Raw genomic sequence first — 24,127 nt, 5'->3', positions numbered from 1 at the left:
TCTGTCTTTACTTCTCTCAGTTCAAAATAATGGAATTTCAGCATTTGGTCTGGAAAACCAGAGGCCCTCCTAACTGCTGGTGTAAGAAATCCTGGCAACAGAATAAGATGATTTTCTGGTTTCTTAAAATGTCCTTGAAAATGTTATTTCTAACAAAGAGGTCTTGTAATACATCCGGAACTCAGAACTTATGGCTTGTTCTGTGATTCTTAAAGAGCCCATGATTCTTTTGTTTGCATTACTTAATAATGTGTTTCCCTGGTAAAGATATTTAAATTGACATCTCCATATCTCAAAAGCTATGAATACCTATGAGTTTTAGTAGCCAAGTGAATTGAAAATTTATGTGCACACAAAAGCGTGTATGCAAATGTTTGTAGCAGATTCATTAATCAAAAACTGGAAACAATCAGATGTCCTTCAGCAAGTAAATGGATAAACAAACTGGTCCGTGCATACAATGAAATACTAGTCAGTGATAAGAAGGAAAGATCTATTGATTCACTCAACAACGTGAATGAATCTGTTTTTAGTGGTAAAATATACATAACATAAACGTGGATGAATCTTAAATGCGTTTTGCCAAATGAAAGAAGCCAGGCTCAAAAGAGCCAAAAGTATTGTAATGATTTCATTCAGGACATTTTGAAAAAGGCAAAACTAATGCTGTACATTACATCCCCTACTGCTGCTGTAAAAACTGACCACAAACTTGGTGACTTAAAACACAAATGTATTCTCTTATACATTTGGCCTCTTATTCATCTTATACATGGAGGCCAGATATCCGAAATCAGTTTCAGTAGGCTAAAGTCAAGGTGTTATAGGGCTGGTTCCTTCTAGAGGCTCAAGGGGAAAATGCATTCCCATGACTTCTCGAGCTTCTGGAGGCCACCTGTATTCCTTAGCTTGTGACTCCATCCCCACTTCACTCCAGCCTCTTGCTTCCCTCCTCATATCTCCTACCTCCCTTGACTTTCTTGCTGCTCTCTTTTAAGGACCCATGTGATTACATTTCAGGTCCATCTGGATAATCCAGGATAATCTCCCCATCGTGAGATCCTTAATCACATCTGCAAAGTCCCTTTAGCCATATGATGAAACATTCAGGTTGCAGGATTAGGACATAGATATCTTTTGGGGTCATTACTGAGTCTACCACAGGACAGAAAGCAGATAAGCGGTTGCCAGGGATTGGGGGAGAGAGAAAGCTTGAGTACATAATAGGCTGATCAAGGGTGGTGTGGATATATGACTCTACGATTGTCAAAACCGATAGAATGGTACACCACCGAGAATGAACGTCATGCAAATTTTAAAAAATCAACCTGGTTGCCAGCGATCCCAGGATGGAATGCAGAATATGATAAATGAATCTAATTGTGTTAAGAATGTATGTCGTAACTTCACTGAAGAGGGCAGGGAAACTTTGAAACACTGTTTTTAAGCTCATAGATACAGAGAACAGATTGGTGTTTGCCAGAGGCATGGGGCTGGGGATGATATGGGTGAAGGGAATCAAAGGTACAAGCTTTCAGTTATAAAATAAGTAAGTCATGGGGATATAATGTACAGCATGGCGACTATAGTTAATAATACTGTATTGCAAATTTGAAAATTGCTAAGAGAGTAGGTCTTAAAAGTTCTCATCACAAGAAAAAAAATCTGTAACTATTTATGGTAGTGGATGTTAACTAGACTTACTGTGGTGATCATTCCACAATATATACGATTATGTTGTATACCTGAAACTAATATAATGTATGCCAATTATACCTAAGTTAAGAAAAAGTGGTATTTTGACTAGATAATGTAAGGCTAATGACAAAAAGAACTGTACGTAAATACTGTACTCTAGTTGGTAGACAGATACAGAAATATATATATATATATGCATGTATCCATGGGATAGTATGCTTAGATATATTTCCTGGCTCTGACTGCTGGGATAGCTTAGAAGCAGTGACATCTCAGCAGCAATGATCTTTGTTTCTAAACACCTAGCATCCAGATCTTTGTTTCTAAATACAATTCTCCAATAAATGGAACCAGGGATGCTTGAAGAAATTATTCTAGGGCTGGTGCAGGGAAGAGACAAGGAGCTTATACCTGGCCTCTCCAGACTCCTGTGAGTCATATGATATGATGTTTATTCTGACTTGCACACTCCTGCTATATCCAGTGTGTCTTTTCCTGGTAATAAACTCTACATCTGTAAGCTTTGTCATTTTGGATCCTGTGAGTCTTCTTTAGCAGTTGAACCCTGTTTACGTGCCACTGTTAGAGCAGCTATATATTCAATTTTTGTTCAGTGTTCCATGGGCACTAGGAAAAAAATGTGTATTGCCTAGTATGCATGTTTCTTTCCAGAAAGCTATTAAGCAAAATTTATTTGTCATATTATGAAATGTTTCTCTATCCTTCATATTTTGGCTTTATAATTTTCAGTGCCTTTTTTTACGTCAAAGTCTACTAATGAAAGTATTTTCCTCTTTGAGTTCTCTTAATTTGAATTTGTTTTATACATGTCTCCTTCCTTTACCTTAATCTTTTTGTTTCATTTTGTGTTTCATTTAAATAATATAAAATTGAAATTTTTTAGATTTACTTTTTAAAATTTACTTTAAATTATAATTGACATACAATATTATATTAGTTTCAGGTTTACAACATAGTGATTCAACATTTATATACCTTACAAAGTGATCACCACAATAAGTCTAGTAATCATCTGTCCCTGGACAGAGTTATTATGATATTATTGACTCTATTTCCTATGTTGTACATTATATCCCCATGACTTATTTTTTAATTGAAAGTTTGTACTTCTTAATCCTCTTCTCCTTTTCTGCATAAAACCCTATTCCTCTCCCCTCTGGCAACCATCAGTTTGTTCTTTTCTGTTTATGAATTTGTTTCTGTTTTGTTTATTCATTTATTTTGTTCTTTAGAGTCCACATATAAGTGAAATCATATGGTATTTGTCTTTCTCTGTCCAACCTATTTCACTTAACATAATATTGTCTAGGTCCACCCTTGTTGTTCCAAATAGCAAGATTGAATTCTTAATCCAATTTGTGAATCTTAATTTTTAATAGGGCAGTAGATTCCATTTATATTTATCATGATCGTTAATATGTTTGTTTTATTATTCATGTTATATTTTTCTATGCTGTTTTTAATGTTTCCTTATCATTTTTTAATGATTTTTCAAATTGTTTGTCTTTCCCTTTTGACTGTTTGCTTTTATCTTCTTCATTTCTTTGGAAGGCGTGTATACTCTTTTTGATACTGGTAAGGTGACCTTTAAGTTTTTCAAAAACATTCTGTGGATCTGGGGGAGATAGTATGCACAGTATTTCAATGGCAAGAAAGCTGTCAACGACTGTTAGGGTCATGTCAAAAGGACTCAAGAGCTAACTTAAAGGAATTTCCATTAGCCACAGTTGAGATAATTTGAGCACCAATAAAAATAATTGCAGTGGGGCGGCCGGTTGGTTCAGTGGTTAGAGCACAGTGTTTATAACACCAAGGTCGCCGATTCGATTCCCACATGGGCCAGTGAGCTGCACCCTCTACAACTAGATTGAAAAAACAATGACTTGACTTGGAGCTGATGGGTCCTGGAAAAACACACTGTTCCCCAATATTCCCCCAATAAATTTTTTAAAAAAAGATATAAACTGTATCTGATTCATTTAAAAGCCTTTAAAAAATAATAATTGCAGTGGATTGAAACACATGGAATATGTTTGAATCGTGGATTGAAAATACTACTAAACAAACTTATTTTTCGCCTTTAAAAAAAACCTGACTGAGGTAGCCAACTTCCAAAATGGTGGAGTGAGGAGGCTGATAGATACTCTCCCCAGCAAAACAACCATTGAACTGCTGGTGAAAATTATTTTAAAAACCCAACCATTTAAAGTTTCTGGAATTTGTTCCAAGGACACACAGCAAAAGAGAAACATTGATTCAAGAAGATCTCCTGCTAAACCTTGGTAAGAACAACGAATCTGTGGCATTTGAGCCACGAACTGTTTCCCAACCCCCAGCTCAGTGTGGAGGAGCCTGTACTCTTGAAAGATGCAGCCCAGAAGACGGGGCTCCCTTTCCTCCCGCTCCCAGTGTTGGACCAGCAGCATCTCTCATCAGTGCCAGCGCGGTGTTGCTCAAGTTGCATCCAGACAGGTGCAGGGCAGAGGATTGGAGCTCCCTGCGCCTACCCAACCTCCGCAGTAGGACACAAATTCTATTACATGTGTGGCAGGCTGTAGTACTGCCCAGCTTGCTCACAGGCCAGAGTTTCCATACTGGGAGAAGCAAGACGAGAAGACCAGGGATGACTATCCCTGCCAGTTCCTCTCTTTTAGAGCAGATGTGTCACTCTGGGAGAAGTGGGCCACCATCCTCCCTTCCCCCCAGCTCAGGCATAGTCGTGCAGAAGTCCTCATAGAACTTAAGACAGTGGCCGTCACACAGTGTGTGTTTAATATTTGTTAGCTATTATTGTGAAAGACAATGAGCCAGAGCCTACAGATCACTGGTCACAGTCTTTTCCTCTAAAAAGTCTCGCTGTCACTCCCTTTTCTTCTGAAAGCTGGTTTGCAGAGAAGTCTGAAACCAAACTGACTCTGTTGCCCTACAGCAGAGCGGTTAAGAGTTCCGGTCAGACCGCCGTGGTTTGTATCCTGACTCCTCAACTTATACTGGGTGTGTGACCTTGGGCAAGTTACTTGACCTCTCTAATCCTTACTGTCCTCATCTGTAAAGTGGGGCAACTCATAGGCCTCCCTCTCGGGGACCCCCTGCATCTGTTGGCCAAACTGTCCTTGCTCTCTTTTATTTGTTTATTTTTTGTCACTCCAACCTTTTAATTCTGGTGGGACTTCTAACCACAGTACCCTCAGCCCCTGGCCAGTTATCTTGCTCCATTCTCTCGGCCCCTGTGATGGGTCCAAGGGCGAGCACATGGCGTAAAGACAACTGGAGACCTTCTATGGTGAAACCAGGAGAGAGACACCGTCTCTTTCTTTAGGGTCCCTGAGCTGGGAGAATGTGAGCCCGGAGCTGCCTGTGCCACGTCTGGAGGAAGCCTGTCTGCCACCACGAGGAATGAAAGAGCCGGGGCAGCTGGAGAGCAAAGGCATCCTGACAACGTGGTTTGAGTTCCTGAATCCAGTCAACTTAAAGGCCAGCACCACCCCTTTACTGGAATGCTGTGACCTCTAAATGAGAGAATTCATGTCAAGCACCAAGTGTGCAGAGCAGGGTAAGCCCTCAATAAATGATTTTTCTCCTGTCTTGATGATTGCAGCTTTTTTTCTTTTGTAGTTAAAAATTGTTGCCAAATGTGTCTGTGTGTCTGATAGTTCCTTTTCCCTGAAATGGGGTAAGCTCTTTCAGTCTGCAGATAGAGATCTTCCTTGAGTTTAGAAAAACCTTTTTCTAACAGATCTTTCATTATGAGTCTCTTGGCCAGGAACATCAAGCACCTGTAATTTGGTGTTCATTGTCTGTTCTCCATATCGATCTTGCTCTGCTCTCATTTCCTGTCTCTTCCTCTGAATGTGCCCTATAATGTGCCATATAATGCCCACGGGAGGACTCTAAGCTGCCTCCAGCCCCTTTCTATGGGAGGGTTTCTGAGGGAATGGGTTTCTGTCGTCCAGTCCCACGTCCCATTGTCTTTCTAGCAGCAGTGCCAGCAGGCGCAGGTATTTGCGCTACAGAACTTCTCAGTGACAGACTTCATGCAAAGCCAGAGGGAGGAGCAACAGCTGTGCAGGATCCCAGAAAGCCTTGCGGACCCTCAGGCCCCATCCTGGACCCACTGCATCAGAAGGAGCATTTGCACGACATGCCCAGGTGGCTGTGTGCATGTTCAAGTTTGAGAGGCTCTGCTCCAGAGCACAGGCTCAGTTTAACCCTCTTATTCATAATTCAGTTTTACTTTGGGGTGGCGGGGGAGGGGGGTCTACTCACGAAGTCATTCTTTATAGCAAAAAGCTTCACAAACTCCTCACCAGGCCAGATCATGTAATGTTCTGACCCTTAACTACTTACTCCATTTTCGTGTGAATTTTCCCTCAAGATGATGTTATTACCATAAGGTGGGGTCTCCATTGCCAGGGCACCTAGGAGTCATATGCACAATTCACACTTTATTGGAACCTTAATTTTATTCAGTCAGATTCCTGCTGTGTCCTTGGCTTGCCTCACCTTTTTGAGAATTACGAAACTTTCCACATTTCTGCCAGCTGCTTCTTCCTGTTTTGTTCTCATCTCGGGTTGTTTCTATTTGCTTGATGTGTGTATGCAAAAACAAGTAAAAAACATTTGTGGTTCATGTAAACACAGCAAAATTCAAATTTGTTCCATATGAGATTCTCTGACAATGAATTCTTATGTCCTGTAATTGGTGAGAACATTTGGCTTCAAACTGTAATGTTGAATTATCACTTCGTTGAGTATATTTATTTAACTATTTTGGGGTGAAAAGCCGTTATAATTATAATAATGAAAATAATCACAATAATGAAAAGTCATTAAAAAGGAGTCTTTGCTCAAAATGTGGTAGATTTTTCAAGAGCTGCCTTAACAAATGTTGCTAACTGAAAGGTCATTCTGCAAGGTAGTTATGTTCTTGGCAAAAATTAAAAAGTATGAGCACATCAGGAACTGGCCAAGGAATGGGGAGTTGGGAATTCTCTTCTGCTGGAGGGAATGTATATTAGTATAGTCATTTTGGAGAGGAATATTGAAAATGTGCCATATCCAGCAATTTTACTTCTTTATCCTCCTAGAGAAACTCTTATAAACATGGGCAAAGAGGCATTTACCAGGATGTACTAATATTTCTTATAGTATCAGTGGTGTTTGCCCACTTGTCTATGTATCACTCGAGCTTCTGCTTAAATTGCAGATTCCTTGGCACTGCCCCAGACCTAGTAAAAAATCAGAATTTCTAGGAATCGAGGCGCAGGAATCTGCATCTTTAGCAAGGTTTTGTTCCCTTGCAAGTTTGAAAACTATTACCGTTTTTTCACCATAAGTGGTCTAGTTTTATTGATTTCATTGCTTAATTATGCTAATTGTTTTGAAAATAAGTGGTGTTATACAGTCCACAGCTAAGTGAGAAAGGAAGTAACTCATATCTGTAATCCTGACCCACTCCAAAGATTCTTTGAAATTTGAAGGTATTTTTGTCTATGTATGCTTATTGTTGTTTGTTTTTTAAACTTGCTATGGAAAATTTCAAACATACACACAAAGAGAATAATACATGAACCCCTTGTGTGCCCATCATTTAGCTTTAACAATTGTCTGCTCGTGGCCAATCTTGTTTCGTTTGTATCTTCCCCTCAATGCACCCTCAACCCCTATTCTGCCCTCACCCGCCCATACTTTTTTTTTTAAGGCGGGTGCAGCTCACAGTGACCCATGTGGGGATCAAACCATCAACCTTGGTGTTTTTAGCACCACACTAACCAACTGAGCTAACCGGCCACCCCCCTCCCATGTTATTTTGAAGATCATCCCTGATAGTATATCATTTTATCTATAGTTTGATAATGTATGTCTAAAACATAAAAGATAAGGACTCTTTTAAAGATATAATCACACCATCATTACACCTAAACCAAATTAACAATTTGTTTACATCAGCATATATCTCGTCAGTGTTGATAACAATCCAGTGTTCACATTGTTTTGATTGTCTCATCATTTTTTTACACTTGTTTGAATAAAGATTGAAATAAAGTTCATATACTGCAATTGATTGATATGTCTTTTAAGTCTTTTCTCATTTATTGGTCTCCCCTTCAATTTTTTTCCTATAATTTATTTGTTGGAGAAAGCAGGTCCCATAGAGTTTCCCACCATCTGGATTTTGTTGATTGCATTCCTGTGGTTTCATTGATATGCTTCGTTGTTCCCTGTATTTCCTGTAAATTGACAGAGCAAGAGGGTTGATCATGTTCAGGTTTGATTTTTTTCTGCTAGTGGCATTGTGTACTTCTGCCTTGAGGCATATGTCTGTCCAGTTGTCACTCTGCTTAGCAGCCATTGATGATCATTGCCTAGATCCATTGATTAATTAGGGGTTGCAAAATGGTGATATTATAATTCTTTCAAGACTTCTTCATGTATTGCTTGAAAAACTATTAAAAGAAAACTCCCTCCATAAACTATTTGTTTAGCCTGAGAAAGAGTTCATACAGGATACGTGCATGATCTTTCCCTTAACTACTTTTCAAAATAATGAGTTGGTTCTCTAGCATTCTCCAAAGGTTATCCTTTTTAAAAATCAAGATATAATTCACATGCCATAAAATCCACAGTGTATAATTCACTAGTTTCTAGTATACTCACAAAGTTGTGCGGCCATCACCACTAGTTGATCATTTTTTAAAATCCCATTATAAACTCACCAACATTTCAATCCATAGCAATTACTCTTCTTTGTAAAAAAAAATTTGTTGGGGAATATTGGGGAACAGTGTGTTTCTCCAGGGCCCATCAGCTCCAAGTCGTTGGCCTTCAATCTAGTTGTGGAGGGCGCAGCCAACCTAATTGTGGAGGGTGCAGCTCAGCTCCAAGTCCAGTCGCCGTTTTCAATCTTTAGTTGCAGGGGGCGCAGCCCACCATCCCATGTAGGAATTGAACCGGCAACCTTATTGAGAGTTCGAGCTCTAACCAACTGAGCCATCGGGCGCCCCATAGCAATTATTCTTTTGATGTTCAACTTTAGCCAACTGGAACCTCTTTTAACGGGCCCCTAAGACCTTTTGACACACCCCTAGTAAGCTTTGATGCTTTCTGTTATGAGGAGATATTCCTGGTTCATCTTGTAGTTTTCTGCTCTAGCCCAGTAATTTCTCCCAGAACCCTGTTTCCTCTAGTGGAAAATTGTACACAGAGATCCCAATCTGGGCACCCAGGGTGCTCATTATTACTGGTCATTGTTTCTAGGTCTCACATAATGATTTTCACCTCTTTAGTGGAGCTGGTTTGTTTGCTATGTCCTGTGATTTATAATCTGTAAGGTAGAATTTAGCCAAATTGGTGATTTTCAGGAATTAAACAATGTCTTATTCAACTAATGACTGAGTGAAAAATACTATTTGAAAATCACCTAATTGTCAGTCATTGTTTATTTAAAAATATTTCCCTTGGGGGCGGGGTATGTGGCTTAAACACTTAGATTAAAAATTCTTACTTGGCATTAATTATAGCCAGCTGAATTCCAACATGATGCAACTTGCTCAAGTTAAGTACATATAACTTAAGTATCAGATAAATGGTTATTTTTTATAGGGTGTGCCTAGTTCAATAAAATCAGGCCCTTTCTAGGGGAAAGTAAATATTTTTTAAGCTTTGGGATATAAAATATCAATTATCACAACTTTATTCAAGAAGGTCTATATTTTCTGATAAGCCAATAATTTATTTTCTCTTATTTGGATTTCCATTAGTGATGTGGAGTGGAAATCAACAGCGTTTTCTTTTTTTAAAAATAGCTTTTCTGACTAATCTTTCTCTGGAAAAATGATTGAAAGGCCTTGTATTATTTCTGGCTCAAGGACCTATAAACATGTCAGGGATCTTTAGTTAAGTTATTAAAACACTGTCAAAACCTTGAGTAGATGCTTTTAACTATCTGATATACATTAACAGCTCTGAAGGAACAAATAAATTTTAGCACATAACCAAAATCCCTTTGACTGCTTTGAAAACCACCTATTTTGTATTCACAGCATATGCCTTGGAAATGTTCTCAGTCTCCCTAAATTAAATTTCCCTTTATTGTGTTTATTTGAGAAAATGAACCGCACTTAAGAATGTTTTTATTCTGCCGTAGGCAATCTCCTTATTTGGAGTTCCCCAAGGGCAAGCGCCACATATTTGTATTCCCTGTGCCCAGAATTCTATACGTCCCTAATACTAAAACAATGAACAAAAGTATCAGTGCAAGATGGGCTGTAGTAGGTCCTTTAATTGCAAGACGTCAGGTTAATTACCCACTACTTGATTACCAAATGCTTTCAGTGATCTTAGGTCCTTAAGATCCTACTGTGAATATTTTCATAAACTGTATTTTGCGTTTTATTCTAACATTGAATGATTTCTGATCTCTGCTGTTCACTTCCTTTGCGCCTTCACTTTTATCATGAGTATTTTATATTATGGGTACTTCTAGTTAAATGATTTTTATCATACACCGTTCTTTATAGCCTTCCATAAATTGAAGTTACTTTCCCTTATTTGAAAACTCGAAAAAAAAGTGTAGTTAATCACATCTGTACAATCATCTATAATCTTTGTTGGACTTCCATAAAGGTTTGTCTAACATAATTAGTAGAACTAGGGCATCCTTTCCTTGTTTCTCATCAAAGTTAACAGTGTCTATGTATGAAAAGTAATGGCAAGGGACTCTTTTCAGTCCTCCACTCTACCAAGTGAGCTATTGAAGGAAGCACAGGCAAAGGACTCTTTAAAAGTATCAAAACCTAAACTATTATACTTCAGGTCTTTTAAATTGAGGAACCCTCTTTTTCATTTATGCTCCTTGACACTATTCTTGCTTTATACTGGTGGACTTTGAAGTATTTTATCATAATTATGGAAGAGCTAACAAGAATGTGGACATTAGGTTTTTGTTCATGCTGTTTATAGTTGCATGGATGATGAAACCCCATTCTTTACATACCATAGAATTAAACGGAGGCCCTTGGAAAGTAAAACTACTTAAACGCTGCTTATCAATTTTTTGAAATTATGTTAGTGTGAGTATACAAGCTATTATATTTGTCATTTTTTTCCTTCTTGAGAAAAATGTTTTATTTACCTTTCTGTGAATATGGTCTCTATCACAGCCTGATGGGGTTTTCTGTCATCATAAATGATGAAGACATTTTGTCATTTATCATTTTTTGAAAGGAAATTTAATTGCTTGAAAAAAATCAAAGCTGAAGCCTTGAGAGGAAAATTATTATCCAGTACATTCTGTAAGATTTCTTCTTACTGTGCCTTTGGTTTGTAAGATGTCTGAAGAAAGAACAACTTGCATTCTGGGAGTTTTAAAAAGTTATGGCAGGAAAGTAAAATATATGGCTTCTGTATTTAAAGAGATTTCACACCAGTATGCTATTTGCTTTATAACTTTTGTGTTCTGTACTGTTAAAATGTCTTTATCTAACATTTAGTGAACTAAAAAAGTAAAGCATATCAGATTTCCTGATTAAAGACCACACTATTTTTAACATTTAACTAGTAACTTTTAAACAGTTTGGGTCCCAAGTTCAGTATGGAAAGAACATAAAAATTTAAACTAATAAAAACGCAAAATACACATTTTTGGAGTTGATAAGTGCTTTGTTTAATCAAATACATATTGTCCCTTCTCTCCTAAGTCTTAAACTTTAAGAGGCTTGTTTAAGTAGTTTGTAAAACTACCCAATTCTGCTACCTCTCTCCATATTTATTCGAGAATGTGAAAAATTGATTATCTATGAAACAATTCCACAAGGCTTCCTTTTCATAGGTTCCCAAACTCTTTTATGTAGAAAATACACATTAAAAATTCCTGTTCATTGCAATGTGCGAAACCAGTTTCAAAATGTAACCCTTTTCCTCACTCCCCTCTGCCCCCCCCAACCCCCCCCCCCCCCCCCCCCGCAACATAAAATCAGTTAGGCTCTCTAGCTGAATGCTTATTAAAAAAAAAAAAAATGTTTCTGTAGTTGCTTTAGGATCACCCTTCTCCCCCTCCTCTTGCCCACATACCCATTTAGACTGGCAAGCCTATTTTCATTTTATTTCAAAGATTTTTTTTTTTTTTTAAGCGAAAGCAGGGGACGGCGGGGGTTGCTAAATTTATCTTCTTCTCCAGCCACCGGGATGAAGAAAACACATTTACTGCGGGCGGGGGTCTGAGGGCCTGCAAACAACTCGAGCAGGCGCCTCGGCCAGGACGGGCGCGGAGAGTCGGTAGGTCTCCGGGGAGGGCCTTGGGGGCGGCCGCGGCCCACAGGACATGGTGGGGGGCGGCCGGGCCAGGCCGGGCCCCGCGCGGGCTTTATGGCCGAGGCGGCGGCAGCGGCGCGTGTGTAGCGGCGGCGACGGCGGGCGGGAGCGCGGAGGAGGTGGAAAGAAGGGGGGGGCGCTGTCACGGAGACTCCGGCCGCCGGAGACCCCGCCGCAGAGGCCACTGGGCTCCCCGGTCGCGAGGCGTAAGCGGCGTCAACCCGGGACTCCAGTGGGACCCACCGGGCGGAGGAGGGGGCCTCTCTACCCTTCCGCATTTTCCTGGGTCTCTCTCCCGGGCGGTGACGTGACGTGCTGACGGCGGGCCCGTGCCGGGGAGCTGGGCCGCTTTTTGTCAGCTCCGAGCTCGGCCCCTCCTCCCTCCCTCCGCCCGCCCCACCAGCCGGAGCCCGGCCCAGTGCTCCAGAGAAAGGCCGGCCTGCAGCACCCGCCACCGTCGCCGCCCGCCCGCACGCCCGTCCGGTGAGTTCCGGGCGCCGCCGTGCCCGTGGGGCCTAGCGTGCCCGCAGCGGCCTGGTCCCGGCCTGGTCGGCGGCCCGCAAGGCGCCCTTCCGCGCTAGGCCGGGCGGCGTGGCGCGCGGCGCCGAGCAGGCCCCGAGGAGGCCGCAGTTAGGCCCGGGGAGGAGCCCGGCTGCCCCGAGCGGCGGCGGAGGCGCGCTCCGTAAACGGGCGGGGGTTGGGGGAGGGTCGCCCGGTGGCCCGGGAGGCGGCTTAGGGGCCCGGGTTCGGCGCCGCGACCCGCTTGGGCACCGCGTGGGGGCGAGGCCTGGCAAGGAGGCGAAGGCTGCAGGCGTGAGGTGAAGGCCGCAGGCCGGCCGGGCCGATTTTCGCTATGTAAATATCGGCGAGGGGGGAGGGATGGGGGACAAGATGGCGGCGGCTCGGCGCCTGCTGCAGGGGACGATTGAGGGGGTTGTCGGGAGGGGCAGACGCCATCTTGAAGGCGGTGTCGGAAGAGAAAATTCCGCTACAGCCCGTGAGGGGGGGTGGGAGAGCGGGCGGCGGCGGCGGCTCCGGTGACGGGTCCCGGAGGCCCGGCACGGCAGCGTGTGCGCGCGGAGGGGGCGTGCTCGCTCCCCATGGCGGCCATTGCCCTCGCCGCCATGATGGGCTCCAGGCGCTCGGCGGCAGCGCCACCTTCCTGCCCTGCCTCCCCCAGCCCCGTGACTGGCTGCTGCTTCCGCTGCATTTTAACTGAGCTGCGGCAGGCGGCCATCACCGCCGCCCCGCCGCGGGGGCCCTCTCGTCCCTTAGCGCCTCCGGCCCCGCGCCTTTCCCCTGCGCTTGTTAACCACCCGAGAGCTCTTGGGGCGGATGCAGCCCAGACATCTGGGGTCACCACGGCAAATGGGAACCCCAAGACAATTTATTATTACTCAAGCAAAGGCATACGTGGCCATTAGGGTGCCCTCGATGTTTTCCAATAATCATTGCCTTCTCGAGTATCTGAATAAAAAAATAAAATTTGATAGGAAATAAGTTCTCACCACTTTCATTCAGTAGAAGAAAAACTGCAAATTGCACTGTATGAAAACGGAGGAATAACATTTAGTGGAGTCTTTGGAACTCATTTATTTGGAAACAACTTTCTTGAAAAGGTGCATTTACGCTATTAGTGATTTGTTGAAAGTACTTAACTGTTTTTAAGGAGTAAGAAAAGGCCAGAAAGTTAATTTTCTTACTGAAGAACAACATAATGTGATGCAGTGGTTGTTTTGTTCCTGTACCTATCATAGTATTTACAATTCTCTATTTGATTTGAGAAAGTCCTGTAAATTTGGAGCTCTGTGTTAGCAATGTATTGTGCTGTTTGCTAAGAAAGGTTAAAACGGTTCTTGTAATGCAGAGAGCGGCTGCAAGAAGTTCGTTGTTCCGAGGTAGCTGAGACGAGGTGAAAGTGCTGCGGGAAAGGCACAGGCAATTACTGAGGTTTCGTAGGAAGGCAGGGTTTCCTTTTGGAGCACCAGGAAAGGTGTTTGTGAAGCAGGTGACATTTTGAGGTGACTGAAGGATGGGTAGGACTTCTTTAGGCAGAGCTGGGGTGGGGAAAGGGCATTTCAAGGATGAAGTTTCTTCAGAAAACAAGTATTTACACTTTGGCTGGGGTAGATGGTGTAGGTAGGGGAATGGTGGGAATTCTGGCCAGTAAAGGTAGGGTGGAAGAGTTTGCTTGTCAGGTGGAAAGGCTTTATACCCGAAGAGGAGGCCAGGGTAGCCATCAAGTAGCAGGGCGATGACACACCTGAGTGGGCTTTATATTCATGTAGCAGTTCCATTAGACTAGCAGAAGTTCCAAAGCTGAGAAATAAGGAGAGTAGCAAGTTGATCAATGTTTTCACTACCGGAATGATTACCAAAAATGTTCAGAAGTTAAGCCAATTTTGCTACTTTCTGAATAATCCATCTACTATACAGCCTGCTCCTTTTTTTCTATCCTAACTTCTCCAAATAACCTTTCGCTCAGGGTTACTATAATTTCTCTAGTAAACAAATAGGGAGGGATTTCTAACTTTTCACTTACTGTGGTGAAAAACACAGGACTGGTGCTGTGGATTACTTGACTAAAATGAGGAATGAACCTGTAAGTGTTCCCATGGTAATTTTTTAAGAAGTCAGTTTTCAAAAGTAGGTTAGAGAGCTCATTACTAAAATGGCAGCGGTCTTCAGATGGCCTTTTGCAATCCCTGTTCTTCCTCCTGATGAGAGTAACCAACTTTTTGTTTGAGAGGGTAACTCATGCTGTTTGCTGAGCCAAGCCTTCTCGTGTTTTGATTCATGTTTGATTATCCACGTGTGGGGAATGTGTGTCCTAGAATTTTATGATATAAAGCTATAGGTAGCATAAGTATTCATTAGAAACTTGTTTCAGTTTTGCCGTTCTAGACTGCCACAGTCAGAGCAGTGACACTGAGAGGATGGGAAGGAACTGGAGATTCTCATGGTTAGCATAAAGGGCTGTGGTTTAGAGAAGTTTGAGAAACAGTGCATTGTAGGAGGCCCACTGGAAGCAAGTTGCCAAGGCAGGCTGGGTTGTGGAGGTGGTAAGAGTAAACATACACTTAGAAGAACCAGTTGCTTTCTATCTTGACAGCTGGGAGAGACATAGAAGGGCTCTAAGAGAGAGAATTGTGTTGCTGCACGCACAGTACAGCAGCAGTACATGTTCTAGTATGGCGAGAGTGGATATTCAAGGTAAAAACAGTTAGACTCAAGTTATATAACTAAGACGGGAAAGTGCATAGTTTGGAAGGATTTCTATCCCAAACAGTTTCCTATAAAATGCTTTTTGCCTGGAAGGGTAGGCCTTGATGATCTGGAAAACTAGTAGAACACCTTATTACCCTACCATGTTGGGTAAATGAGGTGTTAGTTTTTAAGTTATGTGGCTGTTTCAGAGATTCTAGTTTCCTTTTTAAAAAACATGTTTACAATGCATTAAAGAATTTTTTTCCACATTGTTTTTCGTACATGCTTCCTCTCTAATCCCATCTGGACTTGTATTGTCACCGATGACCTTATTTGCATTATCTTTGTGCACACTGGTGATTCCAGGTTTTTTTACTCTTAAATTCCTCAGCCCACCCTTGAAACCCCTCAGCCTCAGCAGAGATTACCTAATCTTTGGCTTAAGTCAGAAGGATACATGATCATCTGATCTCAGCTTTTGAGTTTTCTGCCTTCTCCTTCGCGCTCTTCCTCTGCCTCTACCTAGGCTTTTCCTCCCTCCTGTTTTTTTATGCTGCAGGAAGAATCGGCCCCCTTCAGGCCCAGCTGCTCTGCTTGTGCAAAAGGACGGAGCTCTGTCGGTGATTCTGTCGCTTGCATCATTGCTCGCCAACTGCCGGTGCCTTTCCCTCCTCTTACAAACATTCTTAGGTTTGCTCATCTTATGAAAACCTCACCTGTCTTCTCTTTCCTTTCACCAGTACTTTTATTTCTTTTCATCCCATTTACTCCTAAAGAGGGTAACTGTTCCACAGCATGTCACCCGGTGTGTCATAAAACACGCTGTGTTTCAGAAACTCTGTCTTCTCTGTCTTCTATCATAGGATTTCCCTCAAGGTCAATCCTCTGTCCTTTTTTCTCAAATCTTCTCCCTGGTTTCAGTGTTTCATACCATGCCTACCCTCTCTTTTAGTTTTGCACCTAGCCTTTTCAGTTGCCCACTTGCCCACTGACCATCTCCACCCAGGTGTCTCAACATGGTTGAAACCAAATTTATCTGGTACACAGTAGATACTGTTTATTGAAAAAAAACCTTTTTTTTAACCCAGAGCCCCTAAAACAACTGCTTCTGGCTTTCTGTTAATGGCACCTTCATTTTCCCAGACTCATTCTTTTCTGTCTCATATACTAGCAATGTGGACATCTTTAATTTAGCATTTAACCTATTATATTTTAACTGTGTGTTTATATTTTGTCATCTTTTCTAAAATTTGAATGTAGAGTCAGTTTTCTCATTTATCCTTGTCCCTAAGCAGTACCTGGCACATGGTCATTATCTCAAGACAATGATCTCAATTACTGAGTGCAGATAATTTTATGTAGTTTGTTTTCAAGCATCTAGTCCGTGTGTCCTTTGACCAAGGACTATACACATATTAAGGCACACCAGCCCCACTGCTTAACTTTGGGGTTAATAGGCCAGTGTATTTTTATTCCTGTCAAATTATTTCTCCAAACAACGTTTTATAAAATCCAGGTATCTTAAACTATAGTTTACTCAAAGGGAGGTCCACTTTATGGCAACGATGTGGCCTGGAAGTATAGCTATTAGGATTAAAAAAAAAATACGTGTACAATTTCACATTATGAAATATTTCAGAATTACAAGTATCAAATTACAAACATGTCAGAAAAGTATCACTCAGATTTAACAGATCTTAGTATTGTATTCTATATTTGCTTCATGATATTTTTCGTTTATTTAAAGAAAGAAAATCTCACAGATCCAGTTAAAGAGTGCCCCTCATCCCATTCCTGTCCTTTCTTTACCAGAAGTAACCACTGCCCCAATATGTATGTACGGAAAACAAGTATGTATTCCTTTATGTGTATTAACTTTACATAAATGGTATCCTGTGTTTGTCATTGTATATATTTTCTCACTCAGTATGTTTTTGAGATTTATCTATGTCATATGTAAATCTAGTTCAACGGCTCTCAAAATGTTGCTCTAGGAATTCCCAGGGATCTCTCCAATTCTTCCAGCTGCATTCTTCTGGCCAGTGCACGGGTTCGGTACAGAGGCTATATGACACATGATGTCATAACAGATTGAACACAGAAGCAGTTGTGGGAATCCAGCTGGCCTCTAGTAAGCTTGTTTTTAAAGAGGTTTGCAAAAATGTAAAACAGTGCGACTCTTTTTCACTGTTTTTTTTTAAATAGTTAAAATAAGTGTTATTTTTACATGCAGTGATTTTTATGAATTTATAAATATTTTTTAAGTGTCTCAGATTTAATTTCTAATGTAAATATCTATAGATTGAACCCACATAAAAAAAACTCTTTGGGGGTCCTCAAGTTTTAAGACTGTAAAGGAGTCCTGAGACCAAGAAGTTTGGAAACCATTGATCTAGTTCATTCATTTTACTTGTATTTCAGTGTATAAATAAATATATTGTGTATTTATTATGAAGGGGCCATTATGTTGTTTGCAGTTTTATGTTCCATTTGACACTCCCACTCGCTGTGTATGAGCCTGTTTCTCCAGACCACTGCCAAAAGATTAGACTTTGCAATTTTTTCCAGTCTATTGCGTATAAATGATATCTAATTGTTGATTTCATTTTGCATTTCTTAGATTACTAGTGAGGTTGAGCTTTTTTTCCCACGTATTTATTAACTATTTGAGTTTTCTGTGACTTCCTTGTGCCTGTCCTTGGCCCATTTTTCTATCGGGTTGTTGCCTTTTTTTCATTGGCTTATGGATATTCTTTTTATATTTTGAATACTAATGATTTGTAATTATACACACTGAAAATACCATTTCCTAGTCTGTGGCTTATCTTTCAACTTTGGTTATGGATTTTTGTGTGTGTGTGGGACTTGATGTGAAGGTAGTCAGTTTTCTCAGTTTTTTGTTTTTTTCGTTTTTTTTCATTTATGGCTTATGTTTTCTTATGTCTGCAAGAAATTCTTTACTTACCCCAAGGTCATAACAATACTGTGCTTTTTCATATTTAGGTCATTAATTCATCTGGAACTATTTTTCTCTATTGTGTGATGTGGGGATCTAATTTTATCTTTTTAATATGAATTTGCTGAGTAGTTCAGCCTTTCTCCCCACTGATTTATAATGCAACTCCTGAGGTTTGTCATCTTCTCACAGACACATATCTGTTTCTAGTCTCTCTCTTCTGGTTTCGTTGGTCTGACTGTACCTAGACCACTGTGATTTAATAGTGATAGCTTTGTAATTAAATCTTAATGTTATTTTTCTTCAGGATTTTTAAAACTGTTTTCCTCCCTTTGTTTATTTTTGGGTCAGTTTGTCAAGTTCTATGAACTACTTGGATTTTTATTGTATTTGCATCAAATTTATAGGATAAATAGATACATATAGATATATGCTAAGTAGTGGAACTGGGATTTGAATCTGGGCATGCTCTACTGCTTTTCATAAAGCTCTTGCACAACTTGTGTTAGATTTTTTTGCTAGGTAACTAATTGTTGTGAATAGGATTTTCCTTTAGTTATTATTTCTCTTTCGTTATCACTGATGTATAGGGAACACTGTGGACTTAAGGTACACGGATTTTATTAGGTTGGTGCAAAAGTAATCACGGTTTAAAGGGTTAAAAATAATTGCAAAAACCGCGGATTACTTTTGCACCAACCTAATAACATGTCACCTTCCTGAACTCTTACCATAGTCCGTAGATCCTGAGATGCATTCCCCCCTTACATCTTAACATCTCTGAAATCAAAATAGATCTTGACTTGATGGTGTCCTGTAATCAGCGTTGTCTAGGCAGCAGGCATGATGTAGTTATCATTGCCAGCATATGCACAAACTTACTCAAGACTCTTCATTTTGTCATCACTTAAATGAGTATGTGCATTGTTGTGTTGTTATTTCATGCCAAACAGTACAGCTGAAGGCAGAAGAAATGGGAAAGTGGGTGTTTGACTGGAAAGAAAATCCCATAGATAATAATCGAGCATTAAAAAAAAAAAAAAGGCTGCATCACCAACGCACTTGTTGGCAGAGAACAATATTGTTAGGAAAGATTGAATAGCTTTGAGTAGAAAAGCAATCCTTAGTAGGCCCCTGAATATGATGAAGTTTTAGGAGAACCCTACCAATTTCTTTTGCTTCTATTTTTCTTTCTCTATATGGACAAGATGTGATATAAAAAAAAAATGTCTGAATAAGTCTAAAATAGTTGATAAGTCTACAATGAAAATTCTGGATAATAAAGTATAGCATCAGTTTAATTGGTAGTGTTTTTTCCTTAGTTGTATATAAAATAAGGACGCATCTTGCAGTTGGTGGTATCTTTAGATACAGTGAAATGTAGGAGAAATAATAGTTTATAATTCAGTATTTTCTAAGTAGTTGTGTGAATAATGAAGTTTTATTCTTTTCCATTCCTTTTTTTTGCCTCCTGTTTTCTTTTCCTTTTTTCTTTTCTTTTCTTTCTTTTTCACTGCATTGACTAGTGTCTCTAGCACAGTGTTGAATAAAAGCATTGATAACATCCTTGTCTACGAACGTTGTAGGAGAGCTTACATTTTACTGTTACGTATAACATTGGAGTGGGTTTTTTTGTGGGGCGGTAGATATTATTTATTAGTTTATGTTCCCTTTTGCTTATCATTTTAGAGTTTTCATCATGAACAGCAGTTGATTTTTCTAATGCTTTTGCTGCATCTATTGGTGTAATGAATGGCATTCATAGATTTTGTTTTAAGTTGTCTTTGGATTCCCTGGATATTTGTATCCCTTTGTTATTGCCATGTAATTTTCCTTTTTCATGTAGGCTTTGTATTGTTTTGATAACAAACAAGGCTTTATAAGATGAATTGGGGAGTATTCCTTCTTTTTGAAACAAGTTGTATTTGGTAGAGATAATCTGTTTCTTAAAAGTTAGATAGAATTCATCTGTGAAGCTGCCTGTTGTCTCTGTCAGTTGGTTTTCCATTTAGTAAGGTTCTTCATGGTGGTAAGTCTTTTTGGCTTTTCTTGAATTTTTTTCTTGTTACTTATACAAAATGAATAATCTAGAAAACTATAAATTTTCAAATATACTGGTATAAGGCATATGTTTCATTAATGACTTTAAAATAATCTAATTTCATTAATTTGTTCCTTTTGTTTTCTGATCAGTACTGCCCGTAATATAATTATATTAATTATTAAGACTTTTCAAATAGTTCTTATTGACCCTTTCTGGTAATATTTCTTTCCTTCTACTTTATTTGCATTCTAACATTTAAAAAATTTAGGGTTAGAGATGTAGCTTATTAGTATTTAATCTCTGCTCTTACCATATGTGCCTTTAAAACTATAAATATTCCTCTGAGCTATAATTAGATGCTGTGATTTTTTAACATGAATTGATTTTTATTTAGTTATAAATATGTTGTGATTTTCATAATTTTCCTATTGCCTATTGAATTATTTGGAACTTTGTTTTCAAGTTTATGGGAGTTTTTTTCTGTTATCGCTGTGACATGTATTTCTAATTTATTGTATTATAGTTGGGGAACATTGATATGCAAAAATCAAGTGTTTCTTTATACTAACAAAAAACAATTTAAAAATCAAATTTAAAAGCCAGTGTAATTTATGAGGTCAAAGAACACCTAGTACCTTGGAATAAATTCAACAAAGCATACTAAGACCTTTAGTTAAAAGCATTACTAAGAGAAATGAAAGAACTAGATTAATGGGGAGAGACATAATGTTCATGGATTGGAAGTATCAATATTAAACAAAGATGTCAGTTTTGTTATACTGAGATTCAGTGCAATCTCAGTCAAAACCCCAACAGGACTTTTTTTTCTCCCCTCCCCTCCCCTCCACTCCCCTCTCCTCCCCTTTTCTTTTTTTTTTTTTTGGATAGACCAGTTCTCAAATTTATGTGGAAATGCAGAGGCCAGGAATAGCAAACACAATCTTGGGAAAAAAGTTGTAAGACTTATACTACCATATATCAAAGCTTATTATAAAGTTATAGTGATTAAAACAATGAATGCAAAGCCAGATTGATCAATGGAACACAATAGAGTCTGAAAGCAGACCTACATATATAAGGTCAATTGATTTACAACAAAAGTGTATTGGGATTTTGATTGAATGTGGAGATTAATTAAGAAAGAATTGATACTACAGATCTAACATATTCAAAAGCAAGATTGATTTCTCTATATATGTGTCTTTTTATCTCACTTAGAGTTTTCAATTATTCTTATCAATGGCGTTTTCCATTCTTTGTTCTATAAGAAATCATTTGTCTTCAAGTATATTAATTTTGTACCAGCGCACGTTATGAATTCATACTGATAGTAATTTTTCAGTTGATTCTCTTGGATTTCTTAGATCATATATAACTATTAACTTTTTCAAATAATTTATCTTGCATTTCATTATCTTACCTAATTGTGTTGATTGTCAGTTTCCATACAGTCTTAAATAACAATAGTGTTGTTAATGGGCATGCTTGCCTTAATTTTGACTTTAGGAGGCATACTTTTAGTGTTTTACCTTAATTTTAATACATGTCTTTTTGTAGACATGTATCATATCATTCTCCTATCCAAGAACACATGTAACATAAAGTAGCTTAAGATTTGCATATACTTGTGTATTTTTTAACAGCTTTATTGTTACAAAATTCACCCTTTAAAAATGTACAATTCAGTGGTTTTTAGTAGATTCAGCATTGTGCAACTATCACCACTAATTTTAGAACGTTTTATCACTCCCAAAAGAAATCCTGTACCCAGTAGCAATCATCCTTATCATCATATTCCTGCCCTTGCTCACCGGCCCCCTCCTCCCCCACCACTAATCTACTTTCTGCCTGTATGGACTTGCCTGTTCTTGACATTTCGTGTAAATGGAATCTTATAATTTGTGGTCTTTTTGGTCTGGCTTCTTTGACTTTGTTTTCAAGGGTCATCCATTTTGTAGCATGTATTAGTGTTTCTTATTGTATGGTTTTAACTATTGAGAAATATGTTTCTATTCCAATTTGACCTATTAGTTTAAATTAAAAATAGATGTTGAATTTTCAATTTTTCGGCAGCTATTGAGAAAAATCAGGATTTTACTTTTTTGACCTGTTAATTTGGCTATTATTTGGCTCCATTCTTGAATTCTAGAATAACCTACTTTGTCAAGGTCTCTGTGTGTATACATGTGTGTATATATATTTTTTTACATGATGGATCACATTTGCAAATACTTGATTTGGGATTCATAATTAACCAAATTTACAGTTTGGTTACATTATTTTTGTTAGGTTTTTTAAAAATGGTAAATTAGCCTTGTAAACGGAATTGAGAAAGCTTTCCTCCTCTGTGCTCTGGCATAGTTCAGATAGCTTTGGGAAAAACCTGCAGTTTTTTGAATGGGTAACAGATAACTTTCTCTTTCAATTTTATGATGATGATTGGGTTTTCTATCTCTTATTGAGTTAACACTGGTAACTTACATTTCCCCTCAATGTGCTAGAATAGAATTATGGACTATGCGTATTCTTACAAGTTTTTATTTTTTGTATCTATGTTTTTTTCTTTCTCATTTCAAATTATGTATGTTTGTGTCTTCCCACCCCCTTTAGATTATTGTCTAGTAGTATTTTACTATCATCCCCAACACCTGAAAAAAAGTCACATTTGGAATTTTTTGTTTTGGGTACAAATGAGCTGGCTCCCTCTCTAAAGGATGATCATGGAATTAATGTCTCTGATAACCAGTGGAGCTGATGTTCACTGGAACATACCCGCCGTTGGTCATGTAAGAAGCTGGTGTATTGCAAACCAGCCCCTGCCTTGTCAAACCTATTCTTTCTTTTTTTCATGATTAAAGTATTTATTAAGTTATAGGTAGATCAGTGTAAAAACACTCCGTAACTCTGCAATTGTGAATTTAAAACTTTTGTTATAGTTGTTGAAAAGCTTGATATTATATTGTTGTCAGGATTTAAGATGTGTAGAGAATGTTGTTAGTCAGCACAGACCCTTACAGGCCCAAAGTGACGTATTTAGGAAAAGCAGTAATAGGAAGCATGTGTTCATGTCGTGAAGAGTAGGGGCAGTATTAGTCAAGTTACTGTGTTGGTGATAATGCAAGACAGCAATTTAAAGAAGTTTCATAGTTTAAGAATATTTAAAATAGTTCAAAAACTAAATGCTGCAGTATATGACTTTTATAAGTAGTTACTAAAAACTAAGGAAAGCACTTACTAGCTTGGAAAAATAACATGAAAGCGAGAATACTTTAACCCTCACCTCCCCCCATAATTGTCATGCATTATAAGAAAGATTTTCTAATACAAGGAGACATATTTTTCTTTAAGGAGTTCAGTAAGATAATACCGACTGTTATTCATCATGTACTACATTTGCCAGAAATTACTCTTTTGAAAAGTTTTCCCCTGACAGTTTTATTTCGTTTATTCTGTGTACAATATAGTCTAAATTAATCTCCACCTCATATTACGTCAAAACACTGTCTTCCTCCTTGGATCACATCAGGTATTTCAAACACTGCGCTCCAGTACACCTTCAGCTAAAGGCAGAAGACCTCATTTGAGGAAATAGGTATGTGAATAGGATTTCTGTTCGAAATCGCAACAAAAGCTACTATTTTTTAAAATTTCACTACAAAATCAGCAAAGAGTGATCCAAGGAGATGAGCTGTTATACATTGTGATATATGCTGGAGTGTTAATGTGATGAACATGGAGTGATAAATTCTTGAGGGCATTAAATAGCAGTGTGTCACTAACGTTGTACTGCTTTACTTGTTGGAAACTAGTTAGGAAGTGTATGCATTTCCTAATATCAAGCTACAGTCTTAAATACAAAGACATCTAAAAAGTGTAGTGGGGAAAAAGGA

General features: G+C 39.1%; 2 protein-coding genes across 6 annotated transcripts in view; both read left to right on the top strand.

Annotated features, from left to right (window-relative positions):
* The window catches only part of EIF2S3 (eukaryotic translation initiation factor 2 subunit gamma), a 43,818-nt gene extending 38,512 nt beyond the window's left edge, over nt 1–5,306 (top strand). The window contains exon 13 of the mRNA XM_081043795.1: nt 5,039–5,306. Within this exon, the coding sequence (XP_080899921.1) occupies nt 5,039–5,232 (194 nt within the window). The 3' untranslated portion in view covers nt 5,233–5,306. The remainder of the gene's footprint in view (nt 1–5,038) is intronic.
* Nucleotides 5,307–11,891: 6,585 nt separating this feature from the next.
* The window catches only part of ZFX (zinc finger protein X-linked), a 44,424-nt gene continuing 32,188 nt past the window's right edge, over nt 11,892–24,127 (top strand). Inside the window, exon 1 of one of the 5 annotated variants that reach the window (XM_081043807.1) lies at nt 11,892–11,994. The gene's annotated coding sequence lies outside the window, so the exon portion shown is untranslated. Of the gene's footprint in view, nt 11,995–12,022; nt 12,514–12,748; nt 12,886–24,127 lie in introns of those variants that run through there. The other 4 variants (XM_081043804.1, XM_081043803.1, XM_081043806.1 and 1 more) reach the window with 4 other exon arrangements.

Source organism: Rhinolophus hipposideros, assembly GCF_964194185.1.
Source record: "Rhinolophus hipposideros genome assembly, chromosome: X".
NCBI lineage: Eukaryota > Metazoa > Chordata > Mammalia > Chiroptera > Rhinolophidae > Rhinolophus > Rhinolophus hipposideros.
This window is presented reverse-complemented; position numbering and strand designations above follow the sequence as displayed.